The sequence below is a fragment of the Ambystoma mexicanum genome, chromosome 14 (assembly GCF_040938575.1).
Source record: "Ambystoma mexicanum isolate Mex_15411 chromosome 14, UKY_AmexF1_1, whole genome shotgun sequence".
Lineage (NCBI taxonomy): Eukaryota > Metazoa > Chordata > Amphibia > Caudata > Ambystomatidae > Ambystoma > Ambystoma mexicanum.
The window spans coordinates 618,505,163-618,527,820 of record NC_090940.1 but is presented as its reverse complement, the minus strand read 5'-3'; the positions used below and the strand labels follow the sequence as shown (position 1 = coordinate 618,527,820).

General features: G+C 46.4%; 1 protein-coding gene across 1 annotated transcript in view; it reads right to left on the bottom strand.

Annotated features, from left to right (window-relative positions):
• The window catches only part of NEK9 (NIMA related kinase 9), a 311,507-nt gene that overhangs the window by 89,114 nt on the left and 199,735 nt on the right, over positions 1 to 22,658 (bottom strand). Inside the window, exons 17-19 of the mRNA XM_069638052.1 lie at positions 9,221 to 9,391; positions 1,699 to 1,758; positions 705 to 907 (exon numbers count right to left, since the gene is read on the bottom strand). Coding sequence (XP_069494153.1) covers positions 705 to 907; positions 1,699 to 1,758; positions 9,221 to 9,391 — 434 coding nt within the window. The remainder of the gene's footprint in view (positions 1 to 704; positions 908 to 1,698; positions 1,759 to 9,220; positions 9,392 to 22,658) is intronic.

Here is a 22,658-nt window from a genome sequence, read left to right as displayed (position 1 = left end):
CAGTACAGTAGTACAAGCATTCTGAAAGGTTAGTGAGCACACAATATAATACAACAATTCCCTGGGTCTAAGTGAGGGTGAAATAACAATTCTGAGCAGTTTCAACTCCACTCCGCGATCGTGCAGGTTGGCTGTAAGCAGAGTTTGCAGTAGGCAAGGAATAATATCCTGCGTTCACGGGCACTAAGAGTGCAAAGGTATAAAGGATTAATCTCCCTTGATGAGAAGGGGCGAATACCTGCGATTCATCACAGCACCTAGTATGCTTAAACACACCAACCCCAGTAAAACATATTCTCTCTTCGAAGCAGCTTGCTTGCACTGTAGCACATTAAAAAACCTGAATACGGTGTCGGAAGTGAGAGGTGCAGGAGAAAAAATTCAAAACATTTACCATGAGCATTCTGCGCAGCTAATCAGAACTAAACCCTCCTAACTATGAACTATTTTAGGACAAATACATGTCTGAATGTGATCGGTGGCTCTGATGGCTTTCTTTTGTTTTAATTACCTAAAAACAATGCCCCCATGCATTTTCTGAGAGTGAAGATGTGCTCCTGCCCTCCTAAGTGTATAAAGGGAAGCTCCCTTGCTCAGACTGTTTTATGGTGACTAATTCTCCAGATGTGCTTCAGATTGCGCTTCTCATCCGACATCCCTCAGTGCTCCAAGAACTCTGCTCTGCAAAGACATGATGTATTTACCTCCCGCAGCCAGCTGGGGCAAGAGCTGTCGCTCATGCTGTTGATGCCGCCTCCATTGCTGCGCATGTTCTCAGTGGAATTAAAGCGGCCAATTCCTTGGTCGGCCTCCATAGTCCCTCGGAAGCCGCCACTATCAGTCAGCATATCACGCTCACTCTCCTCCTCTTCCCCGCCAACACTTCCATCTCTGGATCCCTGAGCAACTGGAGGAAACAGGAGGCAGAAAGGAGCTGAGATCAGGTCAGGGAATGAGTGATACCTGGGGAGGCAGCATCACGCCAGATTATAAGTGGGGGGTGGAGGGGTCACTGAAATCAATAACAGGGTGAGGTATGCCAGAGTTGTATTTCCATGCAATGTATGGTGCACTGCAACCTTATTCTAAGAGTAGATGTCTGGCACCTAGGAGAGAACCCATTTTACCCGCATGAGATCTGGAAGTGTCCAGTGCATGCCAATAAGAGAAGGGGGAGAGATCACAGGTACAATGACACCACAAGTCAGAAGGAAGATTAAAGTGCAAGTTAGAGGGAGGACAGACACGTAGAGGGGAGCAGTGTAGAAGAAGGTGAGAAGTGGCTGTATGAGAAAAAAGATGAGTGAAATAAAGGAAATGAAGCTGGGACAAAGGCATGAGCAGTAAAAAATGTGTTATCCGTGGTAAAGAGTCAAGTGATGGAGATGGAGAAGTCAAGAAGATAAAAACACAAGCTTTGAGACTGGGGGTTGGTGCTGAGAGAGTAATAGGGACAGATTTGGGTGAGAGCAAGAGCAGGGAAATTAAAGAAAGCCGGCAGGTGAAGGCAGGAGCTTTAGGGAGAAGCACGTCAACAAACATGAATACAAGAAACAAATCTGGGAGAGGAATTACACTGAACAGGACTGGTAAGACCTAAAGGGCTGGCATATCGTTAGGAAATTGGGAATGGTCAAGGATGGCAAATGGATGGAATTTTGCTTTTAGGTGTCAGAATCCATGGCATGTGCCACGTACCTGTTCCAATTGACAGCCCACTACTGTTGGAACGGATGGTTTTCGAGTTTAGAACTTTTTCTGTAATAAAAGAATACAAAACATGATTTGGTACCCACAACTAAATTGTTTATTCTTAAGATTGAAGTAAAGGCTAGATAGGTAGTGTTATGGACTATGCACCTTTTAACTGAATAAAAATTCTAATGAAGGTCACGTAGTGTAAATCACTCTACATGGTGGGCCTGCACAATATTCATGTGGGCCTACAGTAGGTCCACCTAAACCGAGATGACAATGCATTACTTACCGTAAAAGCATTTCTGATGGTTGTATCTGCTTAGATTCACATGCTGTGCATAGGTCCGACATCCAGTGGTCACTGCGGAGTATTGCATTTTGTTTTTCGTAGTCGAAAAGGGGACGTCGCAAGGCGTGTCTGTGACACTATCCCTATAGTGACGTGCGTTGTACCCACAATCCCTCACGCGTCAAGGTCCCTCTTTGTATTTTTCTGCCCTGAGGGAGCCTTCTAGACGTGAGTGAGTACAGAAAAGAGAGAAATATAGAAAAGGATGTCTATGTTCCTTCGATCCGAGCGGGGAGGAAGGGTGGGCGCATGTGAATCTAAGCAGATACAACCATCAGAAATGCTTTTACGGTAAGTAATGCATTGTCTTCTGATGTTTGTTAATCTGCTTAGAATCACATGCTGTGCATAGACTAGCGAGCAGTACCCGGAGTTGGCGGTGGGTTATGAGAAGGAACAGTAGAGAAAAGATGTCTTAATACTGCCTGTCCCACCTGGGAGTCGGATCTAGAGTGTGCTTCTAGACAGTAGTGTTTTGTAAAGGTGTGCACAGAACTCCAGGTAGCCGCTTTGCAGATGGACTCAAGGGGAACATTTGCAATGAACGCTATGGAAGCCCCAGTGCCTCGAGTGGAATGTGCTCTTGGCTTGAAGGGTAGTTCTCTCTTAGCAAGAGTGTACCAGAGAGTGATGCATTGAACAATCCATCTAGATATAGTGGACTTTGAAACTGCATCTCCTTCTCTTCCTGCTGCCACAGAGACAAAGAGCTGATTAGTCTTTCTCAGTGGTCTGGTTCTTTGCATGTAGAACATGACAGCTCTGCGTACATCTAGTGTATGCAGACTTTTTTCTCCCAAGCTGGAAGGGTTTTGAAAGAACGTTGGTAGTTCTATTGACTGGTTTACATGAAATTTCGAGATGAATTTTGGTGCAAACCTTGGGTGTGTGCGTAGAACCACCTTATCCTTGTGAACTGTTACGAAGGGGTCTAGTACAGAAAGAGCCTGTAGTTCACTTACTCTCCTAATGGAGGTGATAGCTATTAGGAAAGCAGTCTTAAGAGTGAGGTCTTTAAGAGTTGCCTTGTGCATGGGTACGAAAGGAGGGCCCATGAGTCTAGAAAGTACCACATTTAAGTCCCATCCGGGAGCTGGGTTAGCTATCGGAGGGTGTATTCTCTTTACCCCCTCCATGAAGGCCTTGATAACTGGTATCTTCCACCACGACACTTTAAGTTGGGAAGTGGTGTATGCAGAAAGTGCCGCTAGGTGGACTTTAATGGAATTGAACACTAGACCTGAATCCAGTAAATGGGTCAAGTACAGAACAATGTTAGTGGGAGAGCAGTCAACTGGGTTGATGCTCTTAATTCTACACCAGATGACAAATCTTTTCCACTTGCTAGAATAGCAGTGGCGAGTATTAGGTTTTCTGGCTTCCCTGAGGATGTCCATACATCTCTGCGGGAGTTGTAAATGTCCAAATTCTACGATCTCAGGAGCCAGGCTGCTAAGTTCATGGTCTGAGGGCATGGATGCAGTGTCCTGCCCTTGTCCTGTGACAGCATGTTGTACGGGCAGGGAAGTTTCACTGGGGGAGATAGAGACATCTTCATCAAGTGAGCAAACCATGGCTGTCGGGCCCACATTGGGGCCACTAGTATCATGGTAACCTGCTCCTGGTGCATCTTGTGCACCACTTTGTTGAGAAGGGGAGTCGGGGGGAAAGGCGTAAACAAATTTCCCTGACCATTGAATCGACAGACCGTTCCCCTTGGACTGGTTTTGGGGGTACCTGGAGGCGTAACTTTGGCATTGTGAGTTTTCCATAGTTGCGAACAGGTCTATTTCCGGGAATCCCCATTGCGTGAAGACGTCTAAGACGATGTCTTCGTGCAATTGCCATTCGTACTCTTCGGGCAGGGGGAAGTCTCTGCTGAGTTTGTCTGCTAGCAGATTGAGTTCCCCTGGTACATGTTGTGATAGTAGGAACATGTTGTGTTTGAGAACCCACTTCCATATATTCTGGGACAGCTTGGACAGTCCTGGAGAGTGAGTGCCCCCTTGCTTGTTGAGGAAGTACATGGCTGTGGTGCTGTCTGTGAGGACCATCACTGTCTTTCCTTGTAGGTGTTCCTGAAAGGCTTTCAGTGCTTTGAACACCGCTAGTAGTTCCAGCAGGTTTATATGCTTGGATGCTAAGCTCGGAGTCCACGCTCCGTGAGCAGTCTGATGGGATAGGTGAGCCCCCCATCCTGTGAGGGATGCGTCTGTGGTTAGAGTGGCTTCCACTGCGGGTGTGGCAAAAGTTTTCCCTAATAACAGGTTTTCTTTTGTCCACCACCGTAGCGAGAGAACTAAGGCCTGCGAGACCACCACTAGATCGTCCCATTGTCCGCTGGCCTGACAGCACTGGCTGTTGAGTCACTCTTGCATTGGGCGCATGCGCAGGCGCGCGTGAGGTACCAAATAAATACATGACGCAATCATCCCTAGCAAGCGCATTGCTTTGCGTACCGTCACCTCTCGACCTGCCACATAATGGGGGATCTGAAACAGCATGTTTTGGACCCTCTCGTTGGAGGGGAAGATGAGGCCGTCCTTTGTTCGAATTAGAGCCCCTAGGAATTGTTTGATTTGGCTGGGGTCTAAGCTGGACTTCTTTTCGTTGATGGAGAAGCCCAGTTGGTACAAAAGGTCTACGGTCTTTTGGGTATTGGAGAAGCATGTTTCGTAAGAATCCCCTGTTATGAGCCAGTCGTCGAGGTAAGGGTATACCGGGATGGATAACCTGCGCAGGTGGGCCGCTGCCACTGCCAGTACTTTTGTGAATACCCTTGGTGCAGAAGCTATCCCGAAGGGTAGTACTCTGAACTGGTAGTGTTTGTTCTCTATCTTGAACCGGAGGTATTTTCTGTGCGCTGGCAACATTAAAATATGAAAGTATGCATCTTTCATGTCTAGCGTTGTCATGTAATCCCCTTGTGATAACAGTGGGATTACTTCCTGCAAGGTCACCATACGAAACTTTTGGGGTTTGACAAAGTTGTTCGCTGGGCGCAGATCTAATACAGGGCGCATGGTTAAGTCCTTTTTGGGTACAAGGAAGTACACTGAATAAATACCTTCTGTTACCTGAGATAGGGGGACAGCCTCTATAGCTTCTTTTTTCAGTAGCTCTTCTACTTCTTGAAGAAGAATGGTGAGGTGTTCCGGTGTCATGCGTCGGTTCCGTGGGGGTCTGTACTTCGGGGAACCGTTGAATTCGAAGCAGTATCCGTGGGCTATGGTGGATAATACCCAGCGGTCTGACGATATTCCCTCCCATGCTGATAGGAACGATGTTAGCCGGCCCCCGACCGGTGATGCATGGGAGCGGACCCGAATCTTCGGGTCATTTGTTGGTATTGGGCGTGGAACCTTTGGGGCTGGAGCCGCGACCTCTTCCTTTGCCACGGCGTTGGCCTCTTTGACTGAACTGGGTGTTGTTACCCTGGTTAGAGGGCCAGTTGGTAGCAGAGTAAAATTGCTGTTGGTTTTGCTGCTGGCGTTGGCCACGAAAGGAGCGTCTATTGCCATAGCCGCGTCTGTTAGGGGGCCTAGAAATTTGGTCAAGAGTCTTGATGGTATCAAACTCTTTCTTTGCATGTTCTAGGGCCTCATCAACTGCTTTCCCAAACAGATGTGTTTGTTCTATGGGCTTATTTATCAGGGAGGCTTGGGTTTCCGGCTTAAATCCCGAATTGCGTAGCCAGACATGGCGTTTGAGAAGTATTCCCTGAACCAGGGAACGGCCAGCCGTCTCTGCGGCATCTAAGGAGTTCTTTACGATGCCCTGGTTTACAAGAGTTCCCTCTGATATTATAGCTAACAGGCGTGAACGCAGGGGTTCTGGTGCGTCCTCTGCTTCGCTGCGCAGCTTGCTCCACTGTGCATCTGCATAGCTAGCTAGTAGGGAATTGTTATTTGCAATCCTAGTTGAGAAGGCGGCGGAGGTCGTGATTCTCTTCCCAAGTGCATAGAGCTTCTTGCCCTCTTTGTCAGGTGGTGCCTCACTAGTGGATAGTGGTACCCCCGCTCTTTTTCTTGTATTAGTAACTACGAGGGAGTCCGGAATAGAATGTCCTCTGATGTACAAAGGGTCAGAGGACAAAGGGCTGAAGAGCTTTTCTATCCGAGGGTTGACCCCTCTGACTAAGGCAGGATTGGAAAGGGAAGGAGATATTCTTCTCTTTATAGAAGCCAGGAGCGGAATAGACTGGCTAACAGGGGCTTTTTCTTTAATAACTTTCTCTACAAAGTCTATGTCAGGAAGAGTTTCCCCTGTGTCTATTTCAAAATGCGCTGCTGCCTTGCGCAATAGTGCATTAAGTGAAGGTTGGTCATCTATGGGAGAGGTGTTCCCAATATGTGAATCCTTGAGAGGAGAAGGGTGAAAGACATCAGGGTCTGAGTGCACTGATGGGGATTGCCAAGGCTGCACTGATGGGGATTGCCAGGGCTGCGAGGTAGCTGTATCCTCTTCAAAAGCTCCTGCAGTAGTGTAAGGATCTTCTTCGAACCCCTCTTCCTCATGTTCTTCCTCTCCACCCAAACACTCCTCATCTTCCTGGAGGTATTGCTCCTCTTCAGTGAGGTCATATACGTCTGTGGAAGGGGGAAACAGCCTAGGAAACTTGACCCTAGGGTCATCCTGGGGCCATTCTCTTGGTCTTTTGTGTGTGGGTGGGTTTTGGCTTCCCAAAAACCTTTCCATTTTCTCCATACAAGAATGGAGTCTTTCAAGGGTCTCATGGGGTACCCCTGAATAGTCTAGAGGGGGGAAATCAGTGTTTTCACCTTCAAAACGCTTAGAACGCTCCCACAACGTCGAGGAGAGGTTTCTGTCGCCCTCTGAAAAGCCCTCCGGTAGTTCAGAAGTGCCCTTAGATGAAGGGGGCAGTTCCTGGCTACTCTTGTGCTTTTTCGGCGTTTCGATAGCTTTTTGTGCGGTATTCGACGTTTGTTTCGTCGTCCGCATACGTTTGTCTTCGGAAACAATTCTCGCCAGGCTCTCGACAACGAGTTTGTCAGTCGAGGGCTCTGGTGTCGACGTTGCCTGCGTTGCGCGTTGTTCCTCGACGGCCGCTCTATGGAGCGTTACGTCGGATGATTTTGAGGTAGCGCCCGTGTTTGATGAAAGCCCAATCGCTGGTCGCGGCTGCGTTTGCGGGTGGGGCTTGAGACCCTTACGGTCTGAGGTAGACGCCGGAGTGCCCTGCGTCCCCTTCGGCGCTGATGGATCCTTCGTCTTCGACGAAGAAGAGCCGTGGGTTGTGTGTTTAGTCTTATGGGGTCTATGTGCGTCCTTGTCGCCGGGGTGTCCATCCCCATAAGCAGGGCGTGAGCTGAGCCCGTCGGGGCCGGGGACGGACGTCGAGGAGCGCGAGCGCTCCTTCTGGGGGTTAATGACTTCCGTGACGGACGTCGAGTTATCACCCTCCTCGTCACTTTCTGTAACAGCGGCGGCGGGTGAGGAAACTGACTTCGACATAGCGTAGTCCGCCCACCTCTTAACTTTTCGTTCTTTAAGAGTTCTTGGTTTCAAGAGCTTACAGGCCGCGCAGCTGTCCTCTTTATGATCGAGGGACAAGCAACGATTACAGAGCTTGTGTTTATCCTTCCAAGTGTATTTGCCCCTACAGCGTGGGCAAAACTTAAAAGGTGTCCTCTCCATAGCTGAGGCAATAATAACTGGTGATAACAACCCCAAGGGAAAGATAGGGGAGAAAAAAAGACATTCTCAAAGAGAAGATAAAAGTTCGAACCCCCACTCTCCCTACTGTATGTTGGCCGGCGAGGCCAGGCCACGTGTTCGGCAGCGCCGAAGGATCTCCTCCGCCTCTTCCCCTCCGTCGAAAACTTGCTCGGCGGAGAAACAGCTTCACAGCTAACGTCGAGGGGAGGGATCTTTAACAATATAATAAGTATAATTAAGGACCGAGGTCCGTAGTAAGTATTAGCAATGTCTCTCTAGGAGCTCCGCGTAAGGCGACCAGAAGCTGGGCGGAAAAAAACAATCTGAGGGACCTCGACGCGTGAGGGATTGTGGGTACAACGCACGTCACTATAGGGATAGTGTTACAGACACGCCTTGTCGACGTCCCCTTTTCGACTACGAAAAACAAAATGCAATACTCCGCAGTGACCACTGGATGTCGGACCTATGCACAGCATGTGATTCTAAGCAGATTAACAAACAATCAGAAATATTTTTATTTAATTGGAGTTTCCTTTTTTGCGTTCCCATGACCCAGCTGAAGTTTGAGCATTTAAAGCCCATCTTCATTGCATTGCAAACAGATGCTACATGACCCTACTAAACTGTACACTGTTGTTCAACTACACCAGGATGAAAGGAACCGGCTAGAATTGTATAATGTGCATACATTTTCCACAAAGATCACCTGAGATCAACATATATGAGAACTTGGCTCCCATGGAATAAACCCTCTTAATTCCCACCCTTCCTCCGCCCGGAGTTGGCCAGTCGCTCGCTCTCTGTACGTCCCTTTTACTGTGCTCCATTGCTTGCTATGTAGGTTTGCACTCTAGAACTCGCATAGTTAAACAATTGCGCTCTGCCTCACAGCGGTATTTAGCATGCAAAATAACTGCAGAGTGTGACAATTCTAAACCAAGGAACAGCTATTTCATACACCCGAACTGACAGAAAAGGCGCTTTCAAACTTGGCATGGGAAAACTTCAGTCCCGAAGGTTAGTGGGAGGACATCATTTCAAAATGTAGACACCCCAGAGAGTCATTGTAATTAAGTCACATGCCTGTAATCATTGCTTTCCACAAAGAATGTAGGCAGGTTGTTATGCTAAATATTCGCAGTACCACAAAATGTAATGTTTTTTGTGACTCAAGCAAGCAAATATGCACTTACAACAGCTGCCAGAAAGTGGTCTGAACACAAATGTGCTGTGGCTAGAATGGCAGGTTGGGTCCTGGGAAAAGGTGGGTAGGTGTTGCGCTGCATGCCAAACCTGGTGTCTGCCACTGCCTGGGCTGGTGAATTTCTAAACTAGTTATCCGCAATTGACACATGTGGCTCTACAATTAAGCAATTACGTTTCCCACCAGCCACCCTTTTGGACTTCCCTCCATGATCGGGATGAATTCGATCTGAATACAGGGGCCACGCAATGGCCAAGTGCATGCCACACCCTCACACCCATACTCACCCACAATGAGGATAGTGTGCCAGCCATGGCAAGACAGGTCTGGCACATGATGCAGTGAGCCAAAGATGGGTCGCGGCCAGGAGGTGCATATATCGGAGCCATGAGGCCTTTCTGTTGGGGTCATCGCCAGGCGACCGTTTCCTCCGTTACCCCATGCAAAGATATGATTATCTGGGAACAGAACAGAAAGTCGTGAGTGTGGTGGAGACAGTGCCCTAGAATGTGTTGGAGCAGTACTTGAATTTAGCAACAGTAAACACGGAACGTCCGCAAATATAAACAAAAATCACTTGGTGGCAGACCTGGAAACTATTGAGCAACAGAAGAATTATGCTGCTGCTCGTTTTGTTTCAGAGCTGCTGTAAGGAAACAGTTATTTACCTGCAACGCCAGTATGTCAAAATGTTAATCATTTTCAGCCTTGAGAAAAGCCCCTGCATCAGGGAGATGCCTTTTAAAGAAGCATTTGCCATTTAGAAATAAATCCTGTGTTGCAAGTTCAACAATGTTCAATTTTAAAGGAGTCCGAGCAAAGAACGTGCGCTACTCTAGGCATAATCACTACTCCTGGTTATGGGATGCAGTAGAAGTCGATCTTTAGGTCACTCTGAACGAGCGGCTGCCTTTTGCGGAGGAAAGATGGATGCACAAATGAGAACAAAAAACAGAGCTACATGATGGTGAAGTGCAACAGGGTGATTTGTAGAAACAGTTTAATAATGTGCCCACCATAAGTTCGAAATAAAGAACAAATTCCAAAATGAAGTACTTAAGAAAGCATGTTTCCCCACATGAAGTCTCTAATCTTGAGGGAAGGAGAACGTTTCTTATCTGTAACTCCTGTTCTCCAGCATTGCCATATTTCAGAGATGCACATGCTGTAAATATCCCTTGGTTACTTTTTGATTCCCCTCGCCCTAGGCAAGAAGAACCTACATTTTGAAGCCTAACACCCTTGTTACGGGTGGTTTTGGTCCCCACCAATGGGACCTCGAGCAGCCCTAGACAAGACCCCCTCTTACTCTTCCCCTCAGAATCAGACCCTGTGTTACCAGATGTCCCTGGGGTGCGAGTGGCTTTACCTGACAGGGTGGGAGGGGGGCACATGTGAATCTATGAATGATACCAATGCTGGAGAACAGGAGTTACAAGTAAGAAACGTTCTCCTTCAGCATTGGATCTTTCATATAGTCACATGCTGTGAATAGACTGTAGCAGTATACAGACACTGGAGGTGCATACAGGTACAAACCACATCAGCACACCTTACAGCCAATCCATAGGATCGTACCTTCTTGGAACAGACGCTGTAGGATTGCTCTCCCTGTCCGCATTTCTTCGGATCTGCGTGATTTTTTTCCGTCGCGGAAATGTCAGCGACGGAAAAGTTTGCATGAGAAATGTACGAACCACAAAAGGTTTTCGGACCACAATCACAAACGGGTATTTCAGGTACGTGCAAATATGCGTCCTAGAGATCCAGGGACGCAAGGTAGTTGTGGTGCTGCATTGCTTCTAGGACCTGCTCTAATGTGATCATAGTGAACTTTTGGCTCTTTAAACATTTGTTCAATCCCCTTAGGTCTAAAATGGGCCTCCATTTTCCGTCCGGTTTGCGGATGACATAGTATCAGCAGTACACTCCCGTTCCCCTTTGGTCGCAGGGGACTTTCTATGGCCCTTTTTTGCAGCATGATCTGCACTTCTCGTAGGAGCGTGGTCTTATGTGCCTGCGGTTGGTAGTTTGGAGGTACGGGAGGGGGAGTTTGTTTGAACTAAAATAGGTGCCCTTATACTACCACATCAACACCCATTTGCCTTTGTTATTTCTCTCCAGTCCCGGGAAAAACTGGAGAGCCTCCCTCCCAGGGTACCATTGGATGCATGGTCACTGCTGGGTCTTACCCTGCCGTCCCCTTTGGGATCAGGAGGGCTGCTTGCAGCGCTGATTTTGTCAAATGTCTTTCGTTGTGGTACCCCTGGTAAGCTCTTGTGGACCCCTGGGAGTAGTATGCTGAGCCTCTTGAGTATTGACATACTTTGGATGAGGACATGGATGTTCTGCCAGCTGCTCCCCTGAACGGACGAAAAGGTTGACTGTTCTGCAGGGATGTTAACAACCTGACTGTGTCGGTGTCCATTTTAATTGTTTTTAGAGCTTCGTTGATCTTGGGTCCGCACAGCTCATCACCCTCAAATGGCATGTCCACTACTTTATGGTGGACATCCCTCTGGAAATCCGAACATCAGAGCCACACTTGTCTTCTTGGGACCACTCCGTTGGCCACTTGTTTAAAATCTGTTTCCTCCAGGTCCACCGCCATGTTAATAACCAGGTTGGAGGACTCTTCTCTTTCCTTCAGGATTGCCTTTGCCTCCTTACGCTTCTCTGGAAGATGCTTCCAGGATTGGTGCGAGTTTATGCTACATCTCCCTATCATACCTGGCTATGATGGCTAAGGAGTTGGCTGCTTTAACTGTCGTGGCTCCAATCGCTAAGACCATCCTGCCAAAAGTGTCCTATTTCCGCGCTTCATTATCCGGCGGTGTAGCGCATTTTTGTTTTTCGGACTTAGCTTTCCGCCTTGCTGCCGCGGCCACCGACTTGGGAGATGGCTGGGAAGTGAGACATTTTGGTGTATTTTCGGGTGGGGTGTACTTTTTGTCAAGATGGCCTTTCACCGCTGGAATCGTGAATGGTTGCTTCATTGTTTTAAGCCCCTCTTGAGGATGGGAATTGAGACCACTGCTTTTCTCCTCTTGCCCATATGGCCAAATAGAAAGCATTCCTTCTCATCCTCAGAGGCAAGAAGGCCATACTCCTTGCACGCCCTCATGTCTCTAGATTGAAACACTGACATCGTAAGGGGGAGACAGCTTTGCTGATTCCTCGCCCTTGTGAAACTTCTGGGGGATCCGTGTCCCAGTCATCGTCCCTCGGAGTGGTTCACGAGGATGTGGTGTCTGGATCTGTTAGTTCCCCTTCTTGCGGCACCTATCAAGTCAGTGGTGAAACATTACGGCTCCTTTTGCATGATGGAGGTTTGTGTTGGTGACACTCCTGCCCCCGAGTATTGGCCGAAGCATGGGGGATTCAGGAGGAAGTGGGGGGGGGGGTAATTTGACCTGGATTGCGTGTGCCCCCTAGAGGACCTTGTTGATCTTCCCCACGAAGTAGACCTGGGTCTGACCGGAAACTGCTGTGGTACCAGCGGTACCGCTGGTCGAGGTGGTGGTAAGGCCGGCATACCTGGTCTCAACAGAGCTGCATCAAGCTGGGCGATGACCCTCTGCAGGGACGAGAGCACCTGCATGGATTGTAGTGCCTGTGGGTTGGTTAACATTGGCCTTACTTCCCTTTATTGGATTTGTAGGTGGGTGTGCCCCGTGGGTGGAGCTGTGCCTACCTCTTCCTGTGGCTGTCGCAGTGCCGGACCGTCTCCTCTTGTGGCTATCCAACTGTTCGGTCCCCTTCCTGAATTTGACTCCCTGGCGTTGATGGCCTAGCTGTAGCTTCCTCTTGTAATAGTACTGACTGTTCCGAGTCGGACTGCTGATGCTGCGTTTCAAAGTCGGTATCCACCTCATACTGTAATATCTCCACTGGTATTACATCGGAGTACTGGATAGGAGAGACCTGGCTGATGTGTTGTGGTTGTGTTTAGTTTAGTTAGTTTAGTTTATTATTTATAATGCGCGCCAGACCCAGGGGTATCAGGGCGCAGCAGCTACAAGAAAATGCAAGGTTTAGTTAATTACAGAGATTCAGGTATGATACAATATTTACAGAGCAAGGTATACTGTGATTTGCATATATTACAGGCATTATGTACAAAGTTATAAGTTATCTCAACGGGTAACATAGTGAGTCATGAAGTGAAATACAGTTTTACAGTGGCAGGATATACAGTATTTCCATTGTTATATACAGAATACACAGGGTGGGGGTTGCATACTAGGGATGGGTGTTGTAAGTTGCCATTCAGTTATGTAGGCAAAGGGTTAGGCATCACATGACTAATAGTCATGAGATTTCAGCCAGAGGATGCAGAGGATGGGGTTGGTTCTAAAGTTATGATAGGGCTGGTCAGATCTCAGTGTGGGAGGCAAGGAGTTCCATAGTTTAGCCGCTTTAACAGGGAAACTGTTGCCTCCGATCGTGGATAGTTTAAATCTAGGGATGGACAAGCGGTCCCCGTTTGCCGATCTGGTGGGTCTTGTGGAGGTCGGTTTGTGGAATCTCTCAGAGAGGTAGATGGGCACAGCGTTGTTAAGAGCTTTATGGGTAAGAGAAAGCTTTTAAGAGGATTTTTTCATTAGTTCGGAGCCAGTTATTCTGACGCCTGCTCTCAGAGATGTGGTTTCTTTTGAGAATGCATAAGTCCGCTCCAAGGGCATTGTTTCGTAGGGTTTGGATTCTTGAGATCATGGATTTATTAGAGCCTATAAATATATAAGGTGTTGCAATAGTCCAGGCCAGATAGCATGAGGGCTCTGGCCAGGGTGGTACAGCTGTTATTAGAGAGAAATGGCTTACCTGTCCTTATATGTTTGCACGTATAGGCTGTAGAGGATGCTAAGGTGTTGACCTGTTTAGAGAATGAAAGTGTACAGTCGAGATAGAAACCTAATGTTTTAACCTCCTGTGTTACCTTGATACAGTTGCAGTCGATTATAAATGAGGAGTAATCAGGTCCCAGTTTTTTTTTAAGTTAGTCGAGGAACCCAGGATGATAAGTTCTGTTATCATCATTCAGGCATAGACCGTGTGTGGCCATCCATGCCTGGATGATGATGTACACTCTGTTCACCAAGGCCAAATCCTTGTCATAATCCCCTGAAAGTGGGAGGAGTATCTGAGTATCATCTGCATAGTTAGTGTAGGTGATACCAAGATGGACCAGATCATCGAAAAGGGGCTTGGTGAAGATATTGTACAGTGTGGGTGAAACGCAGGACCCCTGTGGTACGCTGCAGGTGATGGGTATAGGGTCTGCAGCTGCAGAGGGCGAGAAGACCCTCATAGTTCTGCCACTTAGGAACGATCTAATCCAAGTTATGGCATCCTTAGAGAAGTGTGCTGCTGTGTCGAGGTGGTTGCATAATATTGTATGATCCACCAGATCAAACACAGCTGAGAGGTCTAGGAGGAGCAGCAAGGCTGATTTGCTGCCGTCTCTGAGCTCATCGACTTGGGTCTTGAGATCAATGAGGGCAGTCTCCGTTCCGTGTTGTGGACGGAAGCCTGATTGTCTAGCTCCTGGCAAGTGGTGTGTTTCCAGATATTTTTGTATTTGCGTGTAGGCTACATTGTCTAGTATTCTTAGGAGAAAGGGGACAGTTGTGATTGGCCTATAGTCGGTGGGTGTTGAGGGATCTTTTATTTTTTAGGAGTGGGAGTACCCATGATTGTTTAAGGTTAGTGGGTATAGTGCCAGTGGCAAAGGAAGCGTTGATAAGCTTGGTTATGAAGGGTGATAGATCCTGAGCAGCATCCTTGATGACCTGGGCAGGGCAGAGATCGCCCTGACAGTTGGAGGGTTTTAGGACCAGAATGATTCTTTCCACCTCAAGGATAGATACTTTGGAGAAGTTGAAACAGGCAGGTTGGGTTTTAGCTGTGTTCTCATTTATTTTAAGTGATGGTGGGTTTTTTAAATAGTCTTTTTTGGGATGTTTTATCTTGTAATGTAGATACTTTGTTGGCGAGAGCATGTTGGATGTCTGAACACAATTTTTTATCTTTGTTGCAAGTGTCTGGTATAGCGATAGGGGTCTCTAATTCCTCGAGTATAGTAAATAATTCTTTCATATTAGAATTAGCTTGGGAGATGAGTGTCGTAGGATACCCGCTTAGCTAGGCAGATTTCTTTTTTTGTAGAGGGATGAGAGTTTGGTGAGCTTTAATTTATTGGCTTCCGTGGGTAATAGTTTCCAGGCAGCTTCGCAATTTCTTTTGTTGCCTTAGGTTTTTTAGGAAGATCTCGTCTGGTTGTGGAGGTTGCACCACATGAGGCAGTTCCCCGACCTTCTGTGGTTTCTTGGGGCTTAGGGATGTGTCTTTCCCCGCTGCCGAGGTTTTAGGCCAGGATGACTGGTGCGTGTTTGTGTGGTGTTTGTCCATGGCTTTTTTCAGAGTCCGGTTTATGATGTGTTGTAGACTAACCAGTTTTGTGGAGTGTTGTGGATGAGCTAAACTTGTGAGGTGTCGTTGACAAGGTAGTTTTATGTGGTGTGGAAGGGTCAGGCACCTGGTTCTTTGTCACGCTTGACATCGGCGGGCCGACTTCACGCAACTTTTGCTGCTCCTTCTCCGTGGCCATGGTTGGGGGTGCTTGGCCGCCTTCTGCGTCTTGATAGCTCCCGTTGACCCGTGTTTAAGCGCTTTTGGAGTGGCAGACAAGGTACTTGTGCCTCCCGCCGTGCGCCCGGGGTGATTTTTGCACCCCCCCTCCGTTGACAGGACTTCATATCTCTCACTGACCGTGATTTATGTTCTTGTTTTCTTCCTTCTGTTGATTTGCCGCCTTCTGCTGCTGACTTCCGCCAAGGTGACGGCTGGCCTTCTGCAGGCGACGGCCCGTCCGGCCCCTTCAGTCTTTCGCTGCAGCTGACGGCTCGTATCCAAGGGCGAACCTGTGGTTGGATCTTCTTCACCGGCCGTTCTTCAGGCCTGGCCCTTTCCCTCAACCGCGGTAGTTTCTCCATGGCAGCAGCCATGCTCTTGGTTGATTTGACGTTGGAGGGGTATAGGGGTATGGGGTAGTTCTCCTCGTTGAGACAGCAGACTAGCCTTTTATTTATTTGAAAGTCTTGGAGCCAAGACCTCGACAGCTAGTGCAGCTTTCAACAGTGTGGTGGGGGTAAAGGCAGTATAATTACTGAGAGTGCTCATCTCCATCGTATACATTTTTGAGGCTGCAAGTGGCACAGGACTTAAAAAGGGGTCTCCTTTTACCATCCATCCCCAGAAAATGTCTTCACCTTGAAGAGTGTACTTGATGTGTAGAGAACATTTTTCTTTTCTTTTGAAATTGTTGTTTTGAAGCTTTAACCTAACATTCTGACTGTGGAAAACCAGGAGACTACGTCAGCTGAACACGTGGTTAGAATCGGAGGGAAGAGGAGAGACTAGTCTAGAGCTACTTGAGGTCCCATTGGTGGGGACCACAAACACCCATAACAAGGGTGTTAGGCTACAAAATGTAGGTTCTTCTTGCCTAGGGCAAGGGCAATCAAAACGTAACCGAGGATTCCCAGCCTGGCGATGGGGAATATTCACAGCATGTGAATCTATGAAAGGTCCAATGCTGGAAAATATCAGTCACCCACCCCACACTTCATCTATAGTGAGACTTTCAAACTGTGTCCCATCAGAGCGTTCTTACGCATAATGTGAGCATAGTTTCACCTGAGATGACCTAGAGGGACAGGGGCTAATGGTACAGCCTCCAGGCTGTCTTAAATAGGAGGTTCCAGCATAAACTGAGGAGGGTATAGAGGGAAACTTGCACTGAGATGGGGAGGGCTGCTGATTCTGCTGGAAGCTGTGACGAATCATGAGGTATCGTCACTCCTTCAGTAGAAAAAGCCCTTTCCATGAGGCCAGGGAGGTGAGGCCATTACCCGATAGTTCCCCTGTGGTGGTACTAAGCGGGTGGATCTCATGGGGAGGAAAGACCCCATTGCATTGAGAGTAGTGACTATTTCGGGAGAATGAGCTATCCCTTTGACCCTCCCACCTTCCATCAAAACCCCTCTAAGCAAATCAATAATGTGGAGGCCGAGTTAAAACAAAAAGTATGTAAAGGCGAACAGATAAGAATAACGGTCGAATGTGATAAGGCAAATGATATGTTCACAAATACTGAAATGCTGAACCACAAGGACAGTACAAGTGAATGGAGCTGGCTAGCAAAAGCCTTAAGCGCGAAAAACATGAGTTGATGTCAGGAGGATCATAAGCCGATCTACCATCTCTTTGGATCCTGGAATACTAGAGGTTTCCATCACCTATTTCAGGACAAATGGATAGACGGCCTCGACTTAGTATACTTACAGGAAACATGGCTTAATGAATGCCCTTTTTCTGAAGATTTGAAATAGCTATGAACCCGGCAATTAAAAGATCAAAAGGACGCCCAATGGCCGGCTTGTTAACATTGGTCAAGAGAGGATTGGGCTACAGGATTGTTAACTCGAAGAATATTTCCCCTTATATCCAAGTTACAAATATCTCGAGGGAGACAAAATCAAATGTGAACCTCGGCCCATTATATGTTATCAACCTTCAAATATTGATCAAGTAACAACGGTGATAGATGAAATCTATGAAAATCAGAAAAATCTGTGCATCATACTTTGTGGAGAACTGTTTGAATCCTAACCTTCGAAATAAAAACAAATGACTGGCTAACCAACAGCTTGCAGCACGGTGGTGTGTTTAAAAGGAGATAAGAAATCTGTCTATCCTAAATGGCAATATAAGTGGAGACATCCCAGCAAGTGCGACGTGGCGCAACGCTGGTCTAACATCCTTCATTGATTATGTTTTTCTGGGCGAAAACATAAATCCGTGTGCCACATCCTTGTATGTGTGTCCCATGCCTCACAGTGATCATGACATGGTAAAATTGAAATCTGTGACGCATACTGAGGAAAATAATCAAAAATGGAAGCAAAATATCACAGTAGAACCCAGAGTCAGACTAAAACTCAAGTCTGATAATGCAAAATGGATTGAAAAGGCCTACTGTGATGAAGAAGATGTTGAATATGGGCACCTTCTTTATCAATTTGTAGAAAATAATTCTGGCATGGAGAAACCCACATTTGCCCATAAGCACTGCTTCGACTTGGAAATTCTAAAGAAAAAAAAAAAAAGACAACTGCGCAGCAATATCAGACTGAACTCTAAAGTGGATACTGCCACATTTATTATTGCAAAAAAAGTAGCAAAACAAAAATACAAGAACTGGCTGAAAGCTCACCAGGCTTTTATGCTACAGAAGGATTCGGAAATAAATCTGGCCAAATTGAGAAATAAAAACCTCAGGAGAGTTTTTGGAAGCTTTGGACGTTTCATATGCCTTTGATAGCATTGACCAAGAGATCCTATGGACCAAACTGCAGATGTGGAATTGCCCTCCAAGCTTGTTGGGAGCCATCAAGAAATTGCATACCAATACAAATATCAGAATTAGGTTGGATCAGCGGGGAATGCTGTCAGCCGCAATTAAAACCTTCAGCGGAGTAAAACAAGGATGCCCACTGGCATCAATTATATTCCATTTTTTCCTGTCAGACATCAGAGGGGCCATAGAAGGTGTAGCATCCTTTCCACCAAACATTAATGAAGCCCATGTGAATTGGTTATTGTATGAAGAAGATCTAATACTATTGGATGCTACTCCTATTGGGCTCCAGAGGAAGATACATGCAGTGGAAGAATATGCCAAAAACGAAGGGTCTAGAAAATATGAATGGAGACTAGGAATAGAAACTCTCAACATTGTATCGGACACAAGATATTTAGGTATGAAGATCAGTGCCAATCGAGAGGACAGTCCATGGGCAGACACAGCCAAAATGAAATGTCGACAGCTACCTTGCCAAGCAATTATTTTGAATAAAAGATATGGCAAATTTTTGCTAAAACCCGTTGTCAATTTCTATAAGCAAACAGTGGTGCCAGTATTGACCTAGGGAGCAGAAAACACCTTTGGATGTTCATATGAGCTGTGGTCCACATTGGAGAACATCTTTTGGAAGATGGCTTTACTACTACCAAAGGGCACGCCGACTGCATGCACAAGGTACAATCTTAATTTGATTTCTATACATGCAAGCATTTGCTGGAACATGCTAGCGATTTTTAGCAAAATAACGATAAAAGATGCCGCACCCCAATTCAGAATACTGCAAAATCCTGGTTCTGGAAATGACAGTTGTTTGTTAACTGTATGGTCAAGAAGATGTGAGGTGATATTAGGGTATCGGATGAAATTACCGAAAAAAAAGTTCGACCTATACAAAAGGTCATAAAGGCATGACACCAAAGGTTCGAGCACCAAAAGTTTGAACCTTTGGTGGCATGCACTTAAAAAAAAAAAAATCAAGAAAAAACTGCAGGGGCTGCAGGGGGGTCCCCTGCAGCACCCCGCTCACCATACTATACAGTATGGTGAGTGGGTGTTGCAGGGGACACCCCCGCAGCACACCCGATAAAAAGGGGGCTGCGGGGGTGTCCCCCGCAACACCCCACTCACTACACTAGAAAGGATAGTGAGCGGGGGTTGCAGGGGGAAACCCCTGCAGCTGCCCGAAAAAAAAAGAAAGAAAAGGACCCAGCAGCGCCAGTTCCCGTTCACAAAAGTGAAAGGGAACTGGTGCAAGGTAAGTAGGGTGTGCGTGGGGTAGTGTTTTTAATAATATGTTCACATGGGAAATGTACATTTTGTGTTAGTTTCCCATGCAAACTTTTCTGTCGCGGTAAAACACGCCGCGGTCGGATCACACAAATCCGTTATTAGAAGATCCTGACACAAATCTGTCAACCCTGAATAACAATCCAAAATGGGTAAAGAAGAAGTTATGGAGATTTGATTGGACCTTGACGGAACAACAAAGGTTGAAGCATAACATTATGAGAGATGTGCCTACGGAAGCAAGTGCATTTAACATCCTACAAAGTTATGTGATCCTCTTTCCAAATTGGTATCAAAGAAACTTGTATTTGAGATTTCATATGAATAGCTTTAAGACCAAACAACTTAAGTACATGGGGATACAAAGATGTGTTGGATTTGTCATGCAGGTTTTGTCAAAAGTACGAGGAGTCATTAAAACATCTGACACTTGTCTGCACAGCTGTAGAATCTCAAAGATCAAAACATCTAGGACCCCTGATCAGAAAGCAACCACTGTTAAGTGCAGAGAATTGCAGGCAGCTGATGTTCGACTAATCAGATCGGAAACTTTGCATTGACTTTCTTCTTGGATGAACTGAGGGAACTTCTAGCAAACACAAGTATTGACTAAAAGAATTGTGAAGATGACATAACTTGGAAATGTGCTTGAAGTGCATAATGCTGTTTGTTTTACTTTTTAAAGGTTGGAATCAACCGTACAAAAATAAAAAAACATCAAATTTCACACTACCCAATGTGCTCTAGCCTCTCGAATGATCTTACCGCAAGGTGACAAATTACACTTTCAGTCGGAAAGCTTTCTTTTAGGGCCATCCCATTTATTTGCTTAAGTTCTTGGTATATGGCCTATTTTTTAGTCCTGTTTTCTGAGGTCTTGTGTTAATGTAGCACCCCGATGCCTTTGAGCTCTGGCGCTTTATAAACAAATAAAAAATAAATATGGGCTGCTATAAGCAGCACAACAAAAAAAAATGTTACAGTGGCAGGGGAACTTCAGTACAAGACCCTCTGGCCACAAAAGCAAAGTAAGAATAGCAGGGAAGCCTGCAAAACGTTTAAAGGATCCAGAAGGTTAGGAAGTCAGCATCCCAAAAATGAAATTCTGCCCAAACAAGACCCTCAGGGGTTTCATTTGGTTAGAAACAGAAGACTACACATTTTGGGAACTTTTAATTTCCTCTGCCCTATAAACTCATTGAGTCTTCTAGCACAGCATGGGTGGACATGAGTGGACATAGCACAAGCCTTTAAGGCCTAGTGACTGGCAGTACCCTGCCCCAACTCTTTCAGCCTTTGTGAATCACGTAATTAGCCACAAAAGTGGTACCCTCCACGTGTAAATATACTTTTTTAGGCAGCAACAGCCTTTGAATACAGGGTCCAAAGATGGGGAAGCTGTACCTCCCAGCGCAACCATTTTCGAGACAGCCATCAAACTGCATACATATCCAGCGGCAGGTACAAGCTTGTTTGTTTTATTTTTCATTATGGGGTTGCAACTGTTTTCTTTTTTATTATTGAGTGTTTAGCTCTCTTTTAGTTGGAAAATACAAAATTGGTCAGGAATTGCTCGGAAATATATTACATTACTCACCGTAATCGTATTTCTGATGCTTGCATCTGCTTAGATTCACATGCTGTGATTAGCCCAACATCTAGTGGAAGCTGCAGAGTATTACAGTTGTTTTCGAAACTCAAAAAGGGACGTCGACAGGGCATGCCAGTAATACTATCCCTAGTGTGACGTCCACTGTACCCATGATCCCTCACGTCGAGGTCCCTCAGATTGTTCTTTTTTCTGACATGAGGTAGCATGAGGTGTAGCGCGAGTACAGTTCTATCCAAGCAGATACCTATCAGACAAGCTCATAAGCATCCATGCGGCTTCTCTCCGAGGGGAGGAAGGTGGGTCACATGTGAATCTAAGCAGATAAAAGTATCAGAAATACGATTACGGTGAGTAATGTATCCCTTCTGAGGCTTGTGGAATCTGCTTAGATCACATGCTGTGCATAGAATAGCGAGCAGTGGAAGAAGGAGGTGGGACGTGAGAAGGTTCATGAGCGAATAAGTGTCTTAGAACCGCTTGTCCCATTTGTGTATCTGTCTTGGAATAGGTGTCAATGCAGTAGTGCTGAGTGAAAGTATGTATAGAGCTCCATGTTGCTGGTTTGCAAATACTATCTAAAGGAACATTTGCCATGAAAGCCAGCGTGGCTCCAGTACCTCTTGTGGAATGGGCCCTGGGCGTAAAAGGCAGCGTCTTTTTTGAAAGGTAGTAGCAGAGTTGGATACATCTGACTATCCATTTAGAGATGGAGACGCAATTTCCTTCTCTGCCTAGAGCTACGGAGATGAACAGTTCATCTGTTTTTCTTAGCGGCCTGGTCTTGTCTACGTAGTAGAGGACCGCCCTCCTCACATCTAGTGTGGAGTTTTACCTCAGCTGAGCTTTTGGGTTCTTGGAAGAAAGCCGGTAGCTCAATAGACTGGTTAACATGGAATTTTGAAATGAACTTAGGTGAAAACCTAGGGTGAGTTTGTAAAACCAGTTTGTCCTCATGTATAGTAAAGAAAGGATCCTGCACTGACAGAGCTTGGATTTCACTGACCCTTCTTATGGAAGTGATGGCTACTACGAAGGCAGTTGTATAAGTCAAATGTTTGAGACTAGATTTGTGCATGGGCTCAAGGGGGGGGGGGGGGGGAATGAGGTTAGCAAGTACCACATTAAGGTCCCAGCCTGGTGGTGGGTTAGAAATTGGAGGGTGGAGTCTCTTTATCCCTTCCATAAATGCTTTTACAACTGGCACTTTCCACCATGACACTTTGTTATGGGAAGTGGTGTAGGCTGATAACGCTGCCAGGTGCACTTTAAGTTGGGTTAAATACTAACCCTACATCTAATAGGTGGAGAATATTGGTGACGACATTAGAAGGGTGACAATCAAATTGGGTTGATTTGCTTATTCTGGCAGCAAATAACAAATCGTTTCCATTTGTCATAG